Source organism: Telmatherina bonti (assembly GCF_933228915.1).
Source record: "Telmatherina bonti genome assembly, chromosome: 14".
Taxonomy (NCBI): domain Eukaryota; kingdom Metazoa; phylum Chordata; class Actinopteri; order Atheriniformes; family Telmatherinidae; genus Telmatherina; species Telmatherina bonti.
Window position 1 is genome coordinate 17127234 of NC_136612.1, and position 18462 is coordinate 17145695.

Here is an 18462-nt window from a genome sequence, read left to right on the forward strand (position 1 = left end):
GTTCATCATCAAAGCCCCTTTAAAACTAGTCATTAAGAATATAGAAATATTCAAAAAACTATTAAGTATAAGTCCAGCAGTACTGTGCGACAGATGAAGCATTTGGCTCTTCACGTGACAACACAGACTTGAGCAAGTCAAATTTCCTGCAAGTCTAATTCTACGACAAATTTGTTTAATTTCTTTTCATTCATTTCATCAAAGGCCTTATGGTCATAAACTAACATCCAACAATCTGAACCAGCAAAAAACAAATCCAAGAGATTGCTTTTACCTCAGGACCTTTTTAGGAGATCCTGAGCCATAGAAATGGGAAAATCTGCCTGAAGATCCAAATGATTCATCGGTTTTGCAGCTTAAATCAGAAGCAACGGGACTTTTTACAAACCATTGGAATTTGGCGCTGGTGACTGCATAGCCACAGTCAGACGTGCGTGGACCCAACGTTTTCTTTTGCATGCAAGCTTTACCAGTTTCACCAGCAGATATTAATTTTCCAGACAAAAACTCTGCTCGGCTAATTAGAGGGAACACAAACTTGTGGCGATTTAAAGTCAAAATGAAGGACTTGCTTCACACCAGATTAAAAAATAAAAAAAGCAAAAGATAAACAGATGGCTTTGTTTCAAGCTCCTGCAAAAACTACAGTTCAAGTCTGACTAACCTACCTGCCGTAAATCGTCCATTCCAGCAAAGGACATCACATGATGTTTCTCATGTTGTCGTGATTTCATGTCTTTAAATTCACTTCATTGCATCTTTCATCCCTTCTTCCTCTACATTCTTCTCAGCATTTCCCACAGAGCCTTTCTATTCAAGCCTGACTTGACACTTTAGATGTAAGATTACAAATTCTTGTTGACCTTCTGCAGCTGGGACTTTGTTAAAACAGCAGGTAACAAGTGAATTTGGGGGTGTACACATAATTTACAGGACATGTAAAGGCAATTTTTCCTCCCCCTCTCTATATCACACTCCCTTGTCTTCACTGCGTGTTTATCTCCATCTCTTGCTGCCTTCATTTCTTCCTCCATCCGCCTCTCTCTGGGGTGCAGTGCCTGGTACCACCAGCCTCCCTCTCTCTCCCCCTCCCACCCTCTCCCTTTCTCTCAAAGCTATGTCTCAAAGAGTTGCTTCTGTGGCCCTATGTATCTGCACACAGCATAAACAGGCAGCGCTCTCCTTTCATGCACAGACTACGTTGCTTTGAGAACATATTTGGATCAGAACTGGTACATTTGTGGTGGTAAATCATGCTACCTGCTCTTTTCTGTGCTCAAAGATAAAACACATCAGACAGACATGAAACACATGAGCCAAACGTGCGTCTAAAAATATGAACGCTTATCATTTTTTAGAGAATGTTTTAAGCCAAAGCTCACAGAAAGAAGAATGCGTCTACAATAACAAGTGGCTACTAAATTTTACAAGCGTGGCTGCGACAGTGACAGAGCTGGCTGCTGCGGAGATAACAGACAACAAGTCAGAGTTGCCTCCAAATTGCTGAAATTTCTGACACGACACCCGGAGCCAAATTATAGTTTTGTCGCAAATGCATCTCCCGAGCCAAACCGACACTTATTCTCGCTACAGCTTCACTCAGCACTCCAGCTGAACCCAGCACTACCTCTGCCAGGGTTAAGAGGTAAGGAACCCCACCGACCGCACACCATGAAATGCATTTATGGTATTCCGAGCCTGAGGAGAAAAATGATCCACTTAACAGTGATTAAATGATGTTGTAAGGATGTTTGTTTTTTCAGATTTAGTGGCAAAGGCAGGAAGAAATGCTATCATTTTGAAGGTGGTAAACAAATTTATATTTCCATGATCCTTTTTAACACCCTTCACGTGGAAAGTGAGTGCAAAGAAAGGTTTTTAGAAAGGTTCCTTATAACTCGGGTTTCACTGCTGTAAACACGCAGACTAATTGGCACAGTGATGAAGTAAAAACCTCTAACTGCCTAACGATGTGGGTCTGTAAGGGAGTGTCTGATCAGTCTTCTTCACTTTACCTCGTTGGTGCAGACAGCGCAACTTCCCACCAAGACTGAGAGCTCACAGCAACTCAGGGCTCTGCCGAACTGATGTTATATAAACAGCTCTTCTGCAATCACAACTGATCAGGATTTCCTTGACGTTCACAGAACACAATGAGGCGCCGTCAGAGCACCCCCCGAGAGCATAAGTGCTGCCACGGAAAAGAAGATGGCAAATACAAAGCATAACTTATGGCTCAATTAGATTTTTAAAAAAAAGAAAACTGAGTGTGGCTCTCATCCTTCAATCTGTCTGTCAAACAAAAGCTCATAAAATAGAAAATAAATAAATAAGGCGCGACAGATGTGTGAAAACAGACTCCTGCCACAAACAACTGAAGACAGCACAGTAGCTGCATTGCAGAGCTGATGTAGAGATAACAGAGGCACTTCAAAAGATGCAAACTGACAGCAGAGGAAGGAAACTGGTTTCTGTGCCATGTTGGGGGTTTTTCTTAGATAGTTTCAACCCTGGAAGCTTTAAGCAGTTGGACTTCGGCCAAGTTGCCATGACCTAAAAATACATTTTATTCCATTTGCCATGCAAGTACTTCTAGTCCGCGCGTCATGCTCTTTTCACTGCACAGAATTTTAGCAAATTATCTACAAGAAATTGTGATCATCCACCATTGGGGAAACTGACACCACCCCAAAAGCAAATTCTGCTCAATGCAGAAGCTCACCAGTGATGAAGGATACATTTTAATTGCTCCCGACTTTGTGCCGATGGCCATCAGCTGCAGCTTGGGGTCAAATGCCAGAGCACTGGGCTGATGGGGGAACCCATGCTCCACAGTCTACGAGAAAGAAACAAACATAAGAAAGATTACCAGACGACCAGAGGAATAAAACAGGTCAAAAACGCTCAGATTTATTTTTCCAGACACCCAGCTTTGTCTGACCGTTCAGCCAGCCAGGCGTCTTTAGAGGGAGCGCTCCCTTAATAAAGTCAAAGGAAAGTTTTTAAAAAGCGAAGAGTGGCAGCAACACAGCTTTACTGCAATGCTTTGCTGACCTTGTTAAATGGGATTAACATAAATTCACATCTTTCTCTGCTGCCCAAGTGAGCAGACAGAGACTATGTGGAGGGCACAAAAAACTGGTGTAAAAGACCAAGAGTCCTATAAATTTTCTGCACTCCTGACAAGACTTTCAACCCCAACTAGAAACTAGTTACTTAACTTGGAATTCAGATACACAAAAAAAAAAAAAAATCTACTTTCTCTTTGATGTGAGTCTGTGTGGAGTCAGACTGGCACTTTAAAGTACGCCTTTTGGACAGACCACCCCTGTGACAGTCAAGGCAGCTGCTGTTAAACAGTTTTTTTTTGTTTTTTTTTAAAAAAAAAGTGTGTTGTTCCTGCAAAACAAACAATCCAAGGACTTTAGACATGATACATCATTCCACCAACACTGTCTCACTGCCCACACTACACAGGCATTTGTGGGCGCCTCTAAAGACATTTTGTTTGATCAAACAAAATTCAGTTTACCATCTTACGCCACACTAAAAAGCTTTATATCCTCTTATGCTTAAAAACTATTGCATTTATTACATGCTGCAAGAAGAGCAAGTCGAAAGATAGTAAAGTCACATCTCCACTTGCTAGTGTGGTTTAAAGTGATGGTTTTATCCTCACACAAACAGCAGAGATTCCTGGATCTTCTTTCTCGCTGCTGTTCATACATGCAATTCGCAGCAGGGGATTCTCTGCTGGAGATGTGTTCTCACTGCTGGAAATGTTTCAGTGATGCCTGCATGCAGGACAGGATGCAAAAATTAATTTTAATAGAAAATAAAGTGTCAAAAATGGCTTTTCCGTTTCTACTTGGTGATCCAAAGCATTAGCAACACAATGGTTCAACAGCAAAACTCCTGATTTAGCAAGAATAAAATATGTTTTGTGTGATGTATGTAGAATAGATTGTTCTTATTAGACATGCGCTGATGTTGGATGGACTTTTAAATTTAAAAAAATAAATAAAAACAACATCACATTGCCAACTTGCATCGAGCTTCGCTCCTTCCAATTGCCATTAAAATGAAACCCAAACAGTTTGGACTACTACAGACTATCAGGATAACCAGTCTTTCCAAGAACTCTCTTTCTTGTTCACCAATTGTGAATGTTGCCAAACCCCTAGTAGATAAAAAAAAAAAAAGGATAATTTATTTTCAATGTAATAAAACAATTTACCATTAGAAATAGCTGTAGTGCAATAAAGCTGTTCAACTGACAGAGTGTGTCAGACCTATTAGTTTAAATGATGAAATTATAAAGAAGAATGTGTACTAAATACTCTGACTGATAAGCTAATGTATCTGTGTCATCCATTGTGCTTCACAGATAAAGTCTTTCGACACTTAACGTTTGGACAGTCCTGCTGTTTGCAGCACTTTGAAACAGCAGCCTCACCTAGGCCGAGTTCAAGGTTACAATGCTGAAAAAAAAAAGGTTAAATCTTTGTCAAGTATTTCAGAAATAATCCAAAAAGATCACCATTAAAAGCACAACCTCCAGTAGATTTATTAAGGGGTTCTTCAACCTACTTATAGACCTCCACAAGTTTAGTAACAGTGGTCAAAGTGACACCACACAGCATATTTTGTCCAGACTGGGAGGTCTTAAATACACCTTGGCATTAGAAAGAGAGAAAAAAAAAGCCCACTGTGTTCAAGTATTTTACCTTTAAGATTTACCATACATGAACTGATTCATACTCATGTGGATGTGATGCCAGAGTTAAGTAGTTTGAAACCTGATACTCTCATAACCAAAGCAAAACTATGTCTGGCAGCCCTAATGAAAAGAAGCTGTCACAATCTTGATCAATGGATCAAATATGGGTCACAGTCGTTTCTCAAAGAGGCGTCAAATTGCTGAGATAGCCTGTATTTATTTATTTATTTATTTTTTTTTTTTTAAATTAAGCTCCTTAGTCTGAAATCTTATAATCCCCATCAGTGACATAAGCATTTGAGAGCAGATAATCACAGGAATATTGGCTTTACAAAGCCATGGTTTTTTTTTGTTTTTTTTAAAAAAAAATAAATAAATAACAGTTTCTGCTGTTCACTTTGTCCACAGGCCCGTGAACACGCTGAAGACCCCCTCAACACATCAACAAAGCGTCCTGAGCTTAAACCCATCAGTCAGCAGCCCATCGCAGCTAATTTGCTCAACTGTGTGGTTAACCAGGAGAGAAGCTGTAAAACCAGACAACTAGCCAGGTTGGCTGCTGCAGGGTCTCAGCTTCATATCTGGTCCCATTTCTTTAAAAAAAAAAAAAAAAAAAAAAGCCTGTTTAGTTGTTTTGGGGGGGAGCAGCAGAAAAGCAGAAAACCTCGTCTCCCCTCCCGTCCTGACCCCGTTACTTTACCTTGTTGAAGGCGAAAAGCTCCTGCTTTATCTTCTCTCTCTGCGGGTCGGTGCCTTGCCGACGAAACCTAAACTTCATCATCTTCAAGCCGGGTAAGGCAGGGGGCTGGTGGGACGGAGAGGAAAGCGCGGAGATAACAAGCCGGAGTTGTCGGCTGCAGAGGAGGCGGCTCAGCGCAGGCGGGCGATGCTAAGCTAGCTAACGAACTAGCCCATGCAGGCTGAAAGCGGGGCTACAGCTGTAGCTGCTACTTCTGCGGCGACGGTTCTTCTCTATCTTCTCTCTCCTGGTGCTGTTTAGGTCGTGGTGGGTTTGACCACAGCCCCCCTCCACTTCTCGGTTCACACGAACCCCGTAATTGTTAACCAATGAGGGGGGAGAAATCTGCGAGAAAACTACTCAGAAACGCCCACACAGCCGAGCACTCCGAAAAGGGCTGATTGTTTTGTATTACGGGACACACCGAACAACCACGACACGTATGAACATCCAGTTACGGTGACAAACGGCACGTTATTAACTAAAAATGAAACGGAAAGAAAATAAATAGCCAATAAGAGTTAATTAAACAGAACAAGTACAATTGGTCAACTGATCATGTTAAATTCCAGCATTTTATTACAGAGGCAGTGCATATTTTGTTTCCTCCTGGCATTTGTCGGGAATACTTTTAAATAAAAGGGAACTATTTCAAGTCATCGTCAGTTATCGACAATTTTCTGATACTGTACAGAAAATATTTCAAATACTATAGTTAATTTAGCTTTGTTACAAGCAAAGTCCAGAAACAAATATTTTCTTTGTTTTGTATTATTTTTTGCCTTTGGCATTGCTTATAAATGTTCCTGATCATTTATTGAAACGGAGAACCACTGCTTTGATTATGTTTAAATTTTTAATGTACAGCTTTATTCACATGCAATAGTTATGTACATGAGCTATTTACAGGATATGCATGGTATGAATAAAAACAAACTTAGTGCAAACTTTTCAGTCATGTGGCCTTAAACTTTAAATGCTAAAACTTGGTTTTTATGTATATATCCCTGTCGGTACAATGCCCTTGAGTTTAATGCCAAAGAGGAAAATAAGAATTCAGTTTGACGGTGACCTTAACTTGCTTCCTGTTTATATGGAAATGCAGCTTTATAAAAACAAGGACACATTCATGTATGATTTATGCACATTTCTTTGTATTAATAGCACCCTAAATCATTCTGGACAAAAAGTCAAACTACTGAATAAGACAGTGACTCAAGTCTGACTCAGATACTCCTGAAAATGCATCATCGAGACAACAACACAATGAGTATTTTGCTAAAAATAACCATGTCAGTAAATGGACTGATGAAACATAGGAGCATCATGAATTAGATCACCTTATATTTGCTACTTCAAAATATCAAAATATTCTATTTTAAAAACAGAGGTAGATGCAGTGCATTTATACGGCATTAAAATGTTATTTATGTGTGTATCTATCTGCATCACTGAGCTAAAGTAGGGTAATTTCACTTGGTGGCAAGGTGAGTCTCTTTTCTCGAAGTGACAGCATGTTTTCCATGTGCATGGCGACGACTCGGCACAGCTCCAAGCCCTGGAAAACACACAAGTAATAAACAAGATGACATTCCAGATAAATTCAAGTCTTTGAGGGAAATTACTTGCATACACTACAGCTGCATAATTTACCAGTTTTCTCTCATTCTAAATGTCTGTAGTGTATCTTTGTCACATATACACAGACTACACACACCTGCTCCAGCTGTAGCTGTGTGATGCGCTGGTTGAGAAGGTCTCCAATCATGATCTCCACATAGGGATAACTGGAGCCTGAAGTTGGTCTTTGGGTGCGAGTTGACTGGACTTCTTTCAGAGGGAAACGCACCATGGCCTCCTGAGCACACACACATAAACATGCTGCAAGGACCCAAATACAAACAGCAAACGTGTGCTTTTCTATTATCATACAAATAAATGAACATGTACCTTCAGAAAATACCTCAACCAGCAGAGGGAGCCAAATGTCTCTATAGTAACTAATTAAAGTAGCTGATTAATATTCACCTCCCGTGGGCTCACCATCTGCGGGAGGAGCCGTAGGGGTCGGGTGCAATGTGAGCTGGGCGGCAGCAAGGGGCGGGGACCCTGGCGGTCCGATCCCCGGCTGCAGAAGCTGGCTCTAGGGACGTGGAACGTCACCTCTCTGGTGGGGAAGGAGCCTGAGCTGGTGCGCGAGGTTGAGCGGTTCCGACTAGATATAGTTGGACTCACCTCGACACATGGCTTGGGCTCTGGAACCAGTACCCTCGAGAGGGGCTGGACCTTCTTCCACTCTGGAGTTGCTCATGGTGAGAGGCGCCGAGCTGGTGTGGGCATTCTCATCAGCCCCCAGCTTGGTGCCTGCACGTTGGGGTTTACCCCTGTGGATGAAAGGGTAGTTTCCCTCCGCCTCCGGGTGGGGGGACGGGTCCTGACCCTTTCTGGGGTCCTTGGAGGGAGTGCTGGAGGGTGCTCCTTCTGGGGACTCCATTGTTCTGCTGGGGGACTTCAATGCTCACGTGGGCAATGACAGTGAGACCTGGAGGGGAGTGATTGGGAGGCATGGTCCCCCCCCTCTGAACCCAAATGGTGTTTTGTTATTGGACTTCTGTGCTCGTCATGGATTGTCTATAACGAACACCATGTTCCAGCATAAGAGTGTCCATATGTACACCTGGCATCAGGATTCCCTGGGCCGCAGTTCAATGATCGACTTTGTAGTCGTATCGTCGGACCTGCGGCCACATGCCTTGGACACTCGGGTGAAGAGGGGGGCGGAGCTGTCAACTGATCACCACCTGGTGGTGAGTTGGCTCAGATGGTGGGGGAGGAAGCCGGTCAGAGCTGGCAGGCCCAAACGTGTTGTGAGGGTCTGCTGGGAACATCTGGCTGAGTCCCCTGTCAGAGCGAGCTTCAACTCCCACCTTCAGCAGAGCTTAGAACATGTCCCGGGTGAGGCAGGGGACATTGAGTCCGAATGGGCTGTGTTCCGTGCCTCTATTGCTGAGGCGGCCAGCCGGAGCTGTGGCTGCAAGGTCGTTGGTGCCTGTCGTGGCGGTAATCCCAGGACTCGTTGGTGGACACCAGCAGTGAGGGATGCCGTCAAGCTGAAGAAGGAGTCCTATCGGGCCTTCTTGGCCTGTGGGACTCTGGAGGCAGCTGATCGGTACCGGCGGGCTAAGCGGCATGCGGCTTCGGCCGTTGCCGAGGCAAAAACTCGGGCATGGGAGGAGTTTGGCGAGGCCATGGAGAAAGACTTCCGGACGGCTTCGAGGACATTCTGGTCCACCATCCGGCGGCTCAGGGAGGGGAAGCAGTGCTCCATCAATACTGTGTACAGTGGAGATGGGGTGCTGCTGACCTCAACTCGGGACATTGTGGGTCGGTGGAGGGAATACTTCGAAGACCTCCTCAATCCTACCAACACGTCTTCCCATGAGGGAGCAGAGCTGGTGGACTCAGGGGTGGACTCTCCTATCTCTGGGGCTGAAGTCGCTGAGGTGGTCAAAAAGCTCCTTGGCGGCAAGGCCCCGGGGGTGGATGAGATCCGCCCGGAGTTCCTTAAGGCTCTGGATGCTATGGGGCTGTCCTGGCTGACACGCCTCTGCAGCATCGCGTGGACATCGGGGGCAGTACCGCTGGATTGGCAGACTGGGGTGGTGGTCCCCCTTTTTAAGAAGGGGGACCGGAGGGTGTGTTCCAATTACAGGGGAATCACACTCCTCAGCCTCCCTGGTAAGGTCTATTCAGGGGTCCTGGAGAGGAGGGTCTGCCGGATAGTTGAATCCCGGATTGAGGAGGAGCAGTGTGGTTTTCGTCCTGGTCGCGGAACAGTGGACCAGCTCTATACCCTCTCTGGGGTCCTGGGGGGGGCATGGGAGTTTGCCCAACCAGTCTACATGTGCTTTGTGGACCTGGAGAAGGCATTCGACCGTGTCCCCCGGGGGCTCCTGTGGGGGGTACTCCGGGAGTATGGGGTACCGGACCCCCTTGTACGAGCTGTCTGGTCCCTGTACGACAGGGGTCAGAGCTTGGTCCGCATTGCCGGTAGTAAGTCGGATTCGTTTCCGGTGAGGGTTGGACTCCGCCAAGGCTGCCCTTTATCACCGATTCTGTTCATAACTTATATGGACAGAATTTCTAGGCGCAGCCGAGGGGTTGAGGGGATCCGACTTGGTGGCCTCAGGATTGGGTCCCTGCTTTTTGCGGATGACGTGGTCCTGTTGGCTTCATCTGGTCGTGATCTCCAGCTCTCGCTTGAGCGATTCGCGGCCGAGTGTGAAGCGGCTGGGATGAGAATCAGCACCTCAAAATCTGAGACCATGGTCCTCAGCCGGAATAGGGTGGATTGCCCTCTCCGGGTCGGGAGTCAGGTCCTGCCTCAAGTGGAGGAGTTTAAATATCTCGGGGTCTTGTTCACGAGTGAGGGAAGGATGGAGCGTGAGATCGACAGACGGATCGGTGCGGCGTCTGCAGTAATGCGGGCTCTGTGCCGGTCTGTCGTGGTGAAGAAGGAGCTGAGCCAGAAGGCGAAGCTCTCGATTTATCAGTCGATCTACGTTCCTACCCTCACCTATGGTCATGAGCTGTGGGTCATGACCGAAAGAACGAGATCTCGTATACAGGCGGCTGAAATTAGTTTCCTCCGCAGGGTGGCCGGGCTCTCCCTTAGAGATAGGGTGAGGAGCTCAGTCATCCGGGAGGGGCTCAGAGTAGAGCCGCTGCTCCTTCGCATCGAGAGGAACCAGTTGAGGTGGCTCGGGCATCTGGTCAGGATGCCTCCTGGACGCCTCCCTGGTGAGGTGTTCCAGGCACGTCCCTCGGGGAGGAGACCCCGGGGAAGACCCAGGACACGCTGGAGGGATTACATCTCTCGGCTGGCCTGGGAACGCCTCGGGATCCCCCCCGCAGAGTTGGCAAATGTGGCTGGGGAGAGGGAAGTCTGGGCTTCCCTGCTTAGGCTGCTGCCCCCGCGACCCGACCCCGGATAAGCGGCAGAAGATGGATGGATGGATGGATGGATTAATATTCATTTGCACCCTTAAACCGATCAAGCAGGGTTAAAATAAGCACAGCCTTTAATATTTCCACACAAATCAGACTTCCTGAAAACATTCATGGAACCTCAAGCCCTGGGTTTTGTCATTGTGTGAATGTGAGACTTAACCCAGGACGTACATGAGTGTCTTTGTTAAGAAAGTGGAGCCCGTTCAGATTAACCGCCAGGATGCAGGGGGCGAAAATGGAGGAGGAACTGGAACTCTGGATGTAGAAGAAGGACGAGCCAAACATGGGGAAGGCACTGACCAGGCCTGGACATAAAAACACATGAAAAGTCACTGCACAAACACAATAACCACAATCCACCTTTACAAAACGATGCTCTAAGAAGGTTTAAGTGATCATTTCAAATTCCATTTAGGATTATTTTTTGTGTCAGTTGTTGTGATATCTCTAGAAATGAGGGAAAATAAGCATGTAGAAAATCAAAATTCATGAACATGTGCAGAATATGCTGTATGGTGCACATTTATATGAAAACTGCTTTTAGAGACATACAAATATTAACAAAGAGCTGCTGACTTACCAAGGAACTGTGCACGAGCCTGGTGTGGGTTTAAAGACTGGATCTGCTGCATGTGCTGCGTTGCCATATTCAGCCAATGCTGTGAGCCCTGCTTACTGTAGAACTGAGGGGGGACACACTCCTGCACCTCGTGCCTAAATACAAAACAAAACAAGCCATAAGTGACTTATAACAAGGTTTACACAAATTGAGAGCAGAAAAAGGTCTTTTTTTTAAATGGTTGACAATTTAATGTAATTTGTTAATATATGTACACATGTTTGCCTGTCAGGCCTGGAACATAAAGCAAAATGATGGGGCAGGAAAGTTTTTACCACAAGACATTTAAAACACTTTGTGGTTTTGAAGACACAAGCAACAATGTTTCTTGTTGTTATTTGTCCTATTATTCCTGCAAAAATGCAAAACTATGGGATAATTGCCACAATTTTCCTCTCACGGTTCTCCACATAATTTCTATCTGTAACAGCTCAGGACTCAAGGTGAGCCAGTCCTGGACCTGGATCATTTTTCTAACTCACATATGTAATTGTAATATGGACAGAAAATGTGTGTTGTTTTGTTAAAAATCAGTGGGCATCCCTGAAAAACTAGCCAGCTGGAGCCAATATACGTTACTCTTACAGAATTTTTCTACATTGATATCATTGAAGTGGAAATTAAATTTGATAAGAGCACTGACATACAACCCACATCATCATGGAGGCCGCCTTTTGAACTTGTTCTCTGATAACAGTCTGGATGTACCTTAACTTTGGTCCAGAGCACACAGCATCCATCGATTTCTAAAACAAATCTTGAATACGGATTGGTCCTACCACAAAATACAATTTCCATTATCTGATGGTCTGCTTTAGGTCCCCTCGAGCCCAGAATAGTTGCCTCTGCACAAAGTTATCAAAAGGCTACTTTTTTGCCTGGTAAAGTTTAACGGAATAAACATAATGTTGGATTATGTGCTGAAATTCATCCTGATTCCCATAACTGTTATATGGTAATATGAACTGTGTAGAAGTAAATATGCAAATCCCTTCCAATCTGTTTTAGAGGAACATTGTTTTCTAACCGTTCAATGATTTTCTCCCTCGATTCAGAAGAATAATCAGTCTCTAATAAATGATTTTGCATTTTTAAGATTCAGGGTTAAATTAAACTGTGCATGTCGATGTCCAGGTATAGTCGTCTTTGTCAGCAAACATGATGGGAAGGTTTGTTTTTGCGCATAAAATATGGATGCCAGGAACAAAAGATTCAAAGAAACTGGAGAATGTTTACATGGTGGGCAGGTAGACGGTGTCCTTGGCACGGTGCTGTAGTGCTGCTAGCCTGGCAATCTGCTGCAAATGCTGTTCACTGATCTGTCCCTGAGGAACCACACTCAGCAAGGCCTTCAGATAATCTGGCAACACCTGGAAAAGAAACATGGAGTAGCAAACTGCATCCGGGATTGGGAAGACAACATCTACGTTCATGAAAGGACACAGCGAAAATTTGAGCCAACATGTCTGCACTGCTGGAGAGGTATGAAGGCTGACAACTGTGAAAGTGGAGATAAGCTGCACCTGGTTGTAGTGCATGGTGACATACAGCTCGTTGTCAAGTTTAAGAGCCAAACTCCAGATGACTCTTCTGAACCAAAGACTGTAGTTGGCATCCACCGGCTCTGCCTCTGTGGCAATGTCCAGGATGTACTCGCGCTTGTTGAGGGGGCGCACATTCTGACCTACACAGGGAAGAGGTTCAGTTATCTTCCATTCATACACTATGTATTGTTGTGTCTGGTATAGTGACATTCTGCTATAAAAGTTATTATTAAAGTTCCACTTTAAGAAGTCGTCTGTTACCTCTGTGTGTGACCAAAAAGACGGCATATTCATCCAACGCCTCCATCCTCTGCAGTCCCATCTCAAAGCAAAGCTCTTCAATCGCATCCAGAGCGACCTGACATTAAGAGAGTTCTTTAACAGGAAGCAATGCTGACATCATCAGCCATAAATTCAACATTTTAACCATATAAAGTACAACCGTCCACTTTTGCTATATATTGCTTAGTTTATCTGTCTTTAAACTACTCTAGAGCTACTACAACTGTTGTACTTACAGAGCATGTCTTGATTTTCAAGTGCCTTTCGATGCCACCTGGAAGCAGGAACAGCTGCCTCTTGGAGCTCCGCCCAGCCTGAATAAAGACAACCAATCAGAGGGCAAACAACTGAGCGAGAACGTGCAGCTCTTACTGGCAGCCCTTATTCATGTGATAAAGTGTCATTTAAATGTGACAAATGCTACAAGAACAAGGATCACTGTGGCCGACAAGAGGTCATCATTAAACAGGCATATTCAATTAGTTTGTTTTGCAAAAGAATAAAACAATCAAATAAATCCAACAGGCATTTTTTAGATCTGAATTTGCAGCTATATCAAGTCAGCCTGAGGAACATTTTGTGGATTAAAAGACTAATGTCTCAGAGAGATGGAGAAAAGCTATTCAATGCATTTGTTTTGGTTTGACTTAAAGGAATACCGAGTAACTTTTGACCCAAACATTAGTCTAATGTGAGTAACAATGGATGGTTTTTGAGGTCAACATACAGCGACTATTGCGTGTCATCGCTCAAGGGATCATGTGACCTGGAGTGCTGTGCTTTAGGGATACCGCAGTGGACTCTGTCTAACAGAAAGCAGTACTACTGTAATGTCCCATAAGCTAAGGGCTAATGCTGACTTATTCATAACAAGTTATTGATAAGAGTTTTGCCAAAGTTAATGCTTCATTTGATACTCAGAACTATAATTTATATGAATACTTTTGGGGCAGTTTTTGCTTTGTTTTAGTGTGGTTTTTTTGTTTTTTTTCTGAGCACCATGAACACAGACTGACTTTGCGACAGTGTTGGGAGGCTTGTGGGAAGTTACAGTTTTCGTGCCCCTAGTGGCCAAAATGCACACAGTATCACTTTAACACTTTACTTTCAGGCCTGTTTAAGATAAATCAGACGGCCGCAGCTGCTTGCATCCTCACAGAGACCAGGAAAGTGGGTCATATCACTCCGGCTCTGAGGTCTCCACACTGCTTCTAGGACTTTCTGAGCTGGTTTACTTCATGTCCCCAGAATTCGAACAAAAAAAAAGGAAGAAGCAGCTTTAGGGTTTTATGCATCAAACATGCAGAATGTGCATAAAACCGGTGCAACTCTTGTTTCTGAAAATCTGAAAATGTTCCCGTTTGTTGGTGCGCTTGATTGACTGAATCAAGTTTAAGGTTTGATAACTTTCACTGCGGTGTTCCTTTTATTTCTGTTCTGTTTCTTTTTTCATTCATTCACCAACATTTGTTTCATGCATTCTGTATTCTCTTTGAAATACTTGTTGATTCGTACTGTATAAATAAATCTACCTTCCTTCACACTTTAAGTGTTAGAAAGAGAATTCTGTTTCTGCTATTTAAACTGTAGTTTGTGCAGGGAATGACTTTCCTTATACTGTAAACCTCTTGCATTTATATGAGGTTTCCCTTTTGCATATACACCATCAGTGTCAGAAAAGACCAGTTTCTCTAGAACCATGTTATTTCTGAGTACATGAACTTTAGTCATTGCTATAGTCTGAAACGGGGGCGCCAAAGTCTGGTCCTTAAAACCTATCAACATGCAACTTTTAGATGCATTCCTTCTCCAACACACCTGAATCAAATAGCTGAAATCATCTTTTGCATGTCATCCAGCTCTGCAGAGGTCAGGTAATGACACATTCATTTGATTCAGATGTGTTGGAGAAGGGTTGCATCTGCAAGGTGCAGGATGGTAGATCTTGAAGACTGAATTTGGGGACCTCTGGTCTAAAACTACTTTTTATTCTTTAAAAATCGAAGTTAACTTGACAATGTTTCAATCAGATCCTCTAAAATGTCCTCTATAACCCCACAGACATATTGCAAAAATGATCATCATAAGTGCTTGTTTGCCATCAGTGTTAAATCTTTTTTTTTTTTTTTTTTTTTACCATTCATGAAATATTAAGTCTTAATATGCAACCAGATATTTAACACACAATGAAATGAACAAACAAGTTTTCCTCTTTGCTTCTGTGCATATTATACTTTAACAAGTATCATGACACATCCGGGATTATAAAGAGGACTATGTGTCTTAATTGGAAACTAACCAGCATAGCTTTGAGCTCCATGCTATTTGGATACTGCATACGGCCGCCATATTGGAAAGTCCTCCTCAGGTTTTGCTCACACGCCTTGGCAATACCTGTTTGGTTAAGGACACCAGTTACTAAACATATGGCTATGGATATCATCAGGTTGGTGTTGAGAGATTATGAATGTGGTTGTCACTTCACGCTTGGTTGTCCATTGAAGGGGAAAATCATGTACCTTGGTACGGCATTCCAGGAGCATCGCAGGCTTCCTGCAGAAACTTGAGAAGAAATGACTTCATGATGTCAGAGCAGCGATGGAAAGCAGTGAGGATGTACATCAGCCTCCACCCTCTCTGGCAGCTGTCTCTGCACAAGACAGAACAACATAATTCAGCCTCTCCATCAATCACACCATGACCGATTAACGTCTTACTAGCAGCCAGCAGTGGAAGCCTTACGGTTTGGAGCTGGTGTTGGCTGTGACTTGCTTCATCACTTGACAGAAGGCTTCATCCTTTATCAGACCATGGTCGCCACTTAACTAGATTAATGAATAAATGCAAGTATTAAAGGTTATTTAGAGTTTCTGAGCGTAGGCATTCAACTCATGTGTGTGTACCTTCAGTATTGTGGTGACCAGGTCCTGCTCTGTCTGGCCTTTCAGTGGGAAGTCACCCATGAACTTCATTATAGCTAAACAAGAAAAATAAATTGACGAAGTACCTTTAGATGTAGTCAGACTAGATGTTTGAGATTCTTTTGTTGTTGTTTGAGCCATGCTGACAAATTTTATAGTTAAAAATGAAACATGCAGCATTCAGCTCAGCATGTAAACTTCTTCCTTTGTCACTGGTGTGCGCTCCGCTTTCCCGTTCTTTCCTACGAAAAGGTGTTTATCTTTTCAACACTCCGCTCTTACCCAAGAAGATGTCAGCAGCCACTCTGTTCATCGCGCTGTCTGAGAAGTCAATCAGAGACTCCTGGATTGGAGACTGGTGAAATAAAAAACATCAGAAGATTGATATTTGTCTGCTGATTTTCAGACTAGAAACCCCCAAAATATGAAATCTATGCAAGTTTCTGCACTAGAATATAACAGCATGTAAAGCATTATGCAAAGATGCTGAACCGCCTCTCATTTCATTATATCTGTCAGAGAAACAGGACATTAGTTCAATGATTTATGGAAAAAAAACTGGGTGCATAGGTGGAAATATGGGGGATAAGTGAATCTGAACAGAGTTTGTACAGTTTTAAGAAGCTTGGAAATCCTTATTTAGTATAATCATCTTCATTCATCAGCACAGCATGAATTTTCATAGACAAGGTTTCTTGTAATCTTTCTAGGTGGAGGCTTTCCAAAACTATTCCCTCCATTTTGGCTGCCTTTAGTTTAACTCCGTCAAGACAATTCTACATTGCTTCAATAATGTCTGTGGGCTCTGAGGTAGATTCATCACATAATTGGACCTCTTGTCACAGACTTTCAGTCCAGTTATTTCACTGTTTGGCACAACTTAAGCTTTTCCTTATGAAAGGCTGTTTGGCAACCACCCCCTTTCATGGAAACATTTCTTGTGAACCATCGATGAACAGTAGATGCATCAACTGAGGGTCCAGAGCATCTCTCGGGTCCTGTGTCAAGTCTTTGCTAAACTTTTTCCTATATCTTTAGAACATCACTTGGAGAAATTGTTTATCTGTTATTGATCATTTTTAAAAACATTTGAGGTTACTCTGCACACAACATGTCAAGTTTTCAGCTAATAGCTCTTCAGAAATCACTTTTAGTGCAAAAGCAATATTTTATCTGTCACGCTGTGTCATTTTTTGGGCATTATTCATAAAATCAACCAAAGAAAATAGGAACAAATTATGCATCTGACAGGCTGCATTTTCTTTTGCTAAATTATCTGTTTTGAGTAGACACAGGACTGGGTCAGCCTCTAAGCTTGGTGCCTTTTTATTATAGGTCTGGGAAATAACAAAGGAGAAAAATATTTCTTGTGAAAGTGGTCAGGACTGGACAAAAATGAAGTGAAATAGTAGCCAAAAAAAAAAAAAAAAGAAATATTGCAAAATAATATGCAAAAAAAAAAAAAAAAAAAAAAAAAAAAAAAGTTTAAACCTTAAAAAAAAACACTTTTAAAGAGTAAAAGAAAAGTCTGCCTGCTTGGAATTAAATATAAAGAAATTGGGCAATTTATACTATACGATACTATAAAAGCGAACTTCAATAAAATACAGTAAGTGTTGATTTGAAGGATATAAAAACAAAGACATTAGTTCATGATTGTATCACCTTTGAGAATTTGATCATATCTGCAGGATCTCTGCCCTCCTTCCCCTTTTTGGCTTTCTGATCGCTGTAGGGGAACACAGACCGTTATAAATAAATACACACAGATTCCAACATCTTGGCATTATTTTGGGAGCAATAGCACAAATGGGTATCCTACTGACCTCCTGTTCTTCTGTGCTTCTCTGAAGTACTTCTTGGCAAACTCAGTCATGTGATACTGTCCGCTTTGCAGAGGCACATCTTCTACACTGAAGTTATCCCCGTACATCTCATTTACCACCTGAAATGAACCCACAAAATAAAGAGAGAAACAACAATGCCTCTTACATGAGACCAAAATATTCCAAGTATGCCCTATAAACAGTGGCTAATGACGTAGTTAGGAGGCTTTATTTGTTCTGGACTTCTGTTAGCATGTCATTTAGACACATAACTATCACTGCTATCTCTGCAATGTGAGTAGACAAAATCTGAATTTGTACCTCTGTTGAGAGGTCAAGTTCATGAGCAGCTACAGCTGAGCCCATTGCCACGGCAACAGCAGCTGATGCAGCGACTCGTCCCTGTCGGTCTCGAGGCTCCACGCGTTCTGCAGGCAGAACTAAAAAGTCTGGAGCAGCAACAGGATGGACGTAATCACTAGGAAACACTCCCGATTTTCCATAAACGGCCCCGAACCGCCAGCCTATTGAAGCACAGACACACACCAGTAGAAATGCCACATCAATGAGAGGTTTAGATGTAAACAACAAGGTAAAATAAGTAATACGAAACCAAAGATGTCATGTTTCAGGTCATACAACTATGAACAAAATATCAGGTTCTGTTTTTCAGATTTTAAGTTAAAATCTGTAAATCTAGTAAAGCACCACTTTGACATGTTATAATCCTTTTTATAAACTTATAAAGCAATTCATCATGATGAACTTAAAAATGTTCCCACAAAAACAACTCAGGATCTT

At 43.0% G+C, this 18462-nt stretch overlaps 2 protein-coding genes across 2 annotated transcripts in view; both read right to left on the reverse strand.

The window, feature by feature from the left end:
- Nucleotides 1-5552, reverse strand: part of llgl1 (LLGL scribble cell polarity complex component 1) — a 30970-nt gene extending 25418 nt beyond the window's left edge. The window contains exons 1-2 of the mRNA XM_079253211.1: nucleotides 5421-5552; nucleotides 2739-2836 (exon numbers count right to left, since the gene is read on the reverse strand). Coding sequence (XP_079109337.1) covers nucleotides 2739-2836; nucleotides 5421-5501 — 179 coding nt within the window. The 5' untranslated portion in view covers nucleotides 5502-5552. The remainder of the gene's footprint in view (nucleotides 1-2738; nucleotides 2837-5420) is intronic.
- Nucleotides 5553-6890: 1338 nt separating this feature from the next.
- Nucleotides 6891-18462, reverse strand: part of myo15aa (myosin XVAa) — a 49663-nt gene continuing 38091 nt past the window's right edge. The window contains exons 49-64 of the mRNA XM_079253494.1: nucleotides 17983-18185; nucleotides 17662-17780; nucleotides 17501-17564; nucleotides 16118-16190; nucleotides 15818-15891; nucleotides 15657-15739; nucleotides 15434-15564; nucleotides 15214-15308; nucleotides 13151-13228; nucleotides 12894-12990; nucleotides 12612-12772; nucleotides 12325-12458; nucleotides 11050-11183; nucleotides 10641-10774; nucleotides 7177-7317; nucleotides 6891-7017 (exon numbers count right to left, since the gene is read on the reverse strand). Of these exons, the coding sequence (XP_079109620.1) occupies nucleotides 6916-7017; nucleotides 7177-7317; nucleotides 10641-10774; nucleotides 11050-11183; nucleotides 12325-12458; nucleotides 12612-12772; nucleotides 12894-12990; nucleotides 13151-13228; nucleotides 15214-15308; nucleotides 15434-15564; nucleotides 15657-15739; nucleotides 15818-15891; nucleotides 16118-16190; nucleotides 17501-17564; nucleotides 17662-17780; nucleotides 17983-18185 (1823 nt within the window). The 3' untranslated portion in view covers nucleotides 6891-6915. The remainder of the gene's footprint in view (nucleotides 7018-7176; nucleotides 7318-10640; nucleotides 10775-11049; nucleotides 11184-12324; nucleotides 12459-12611; nucleotides 12773-12893; nucleotides 12991-13150; nucleotides 13229-15213; nucleotides 15309-15433; nucleotides 15565-15656; nucleotides 15740-15817; nucleotides 15892-16117; nucleotides 16191-17500; nucleotides 17565-17661; nucleotides 17781-17982; nucleotides 18186-18462) is intronic.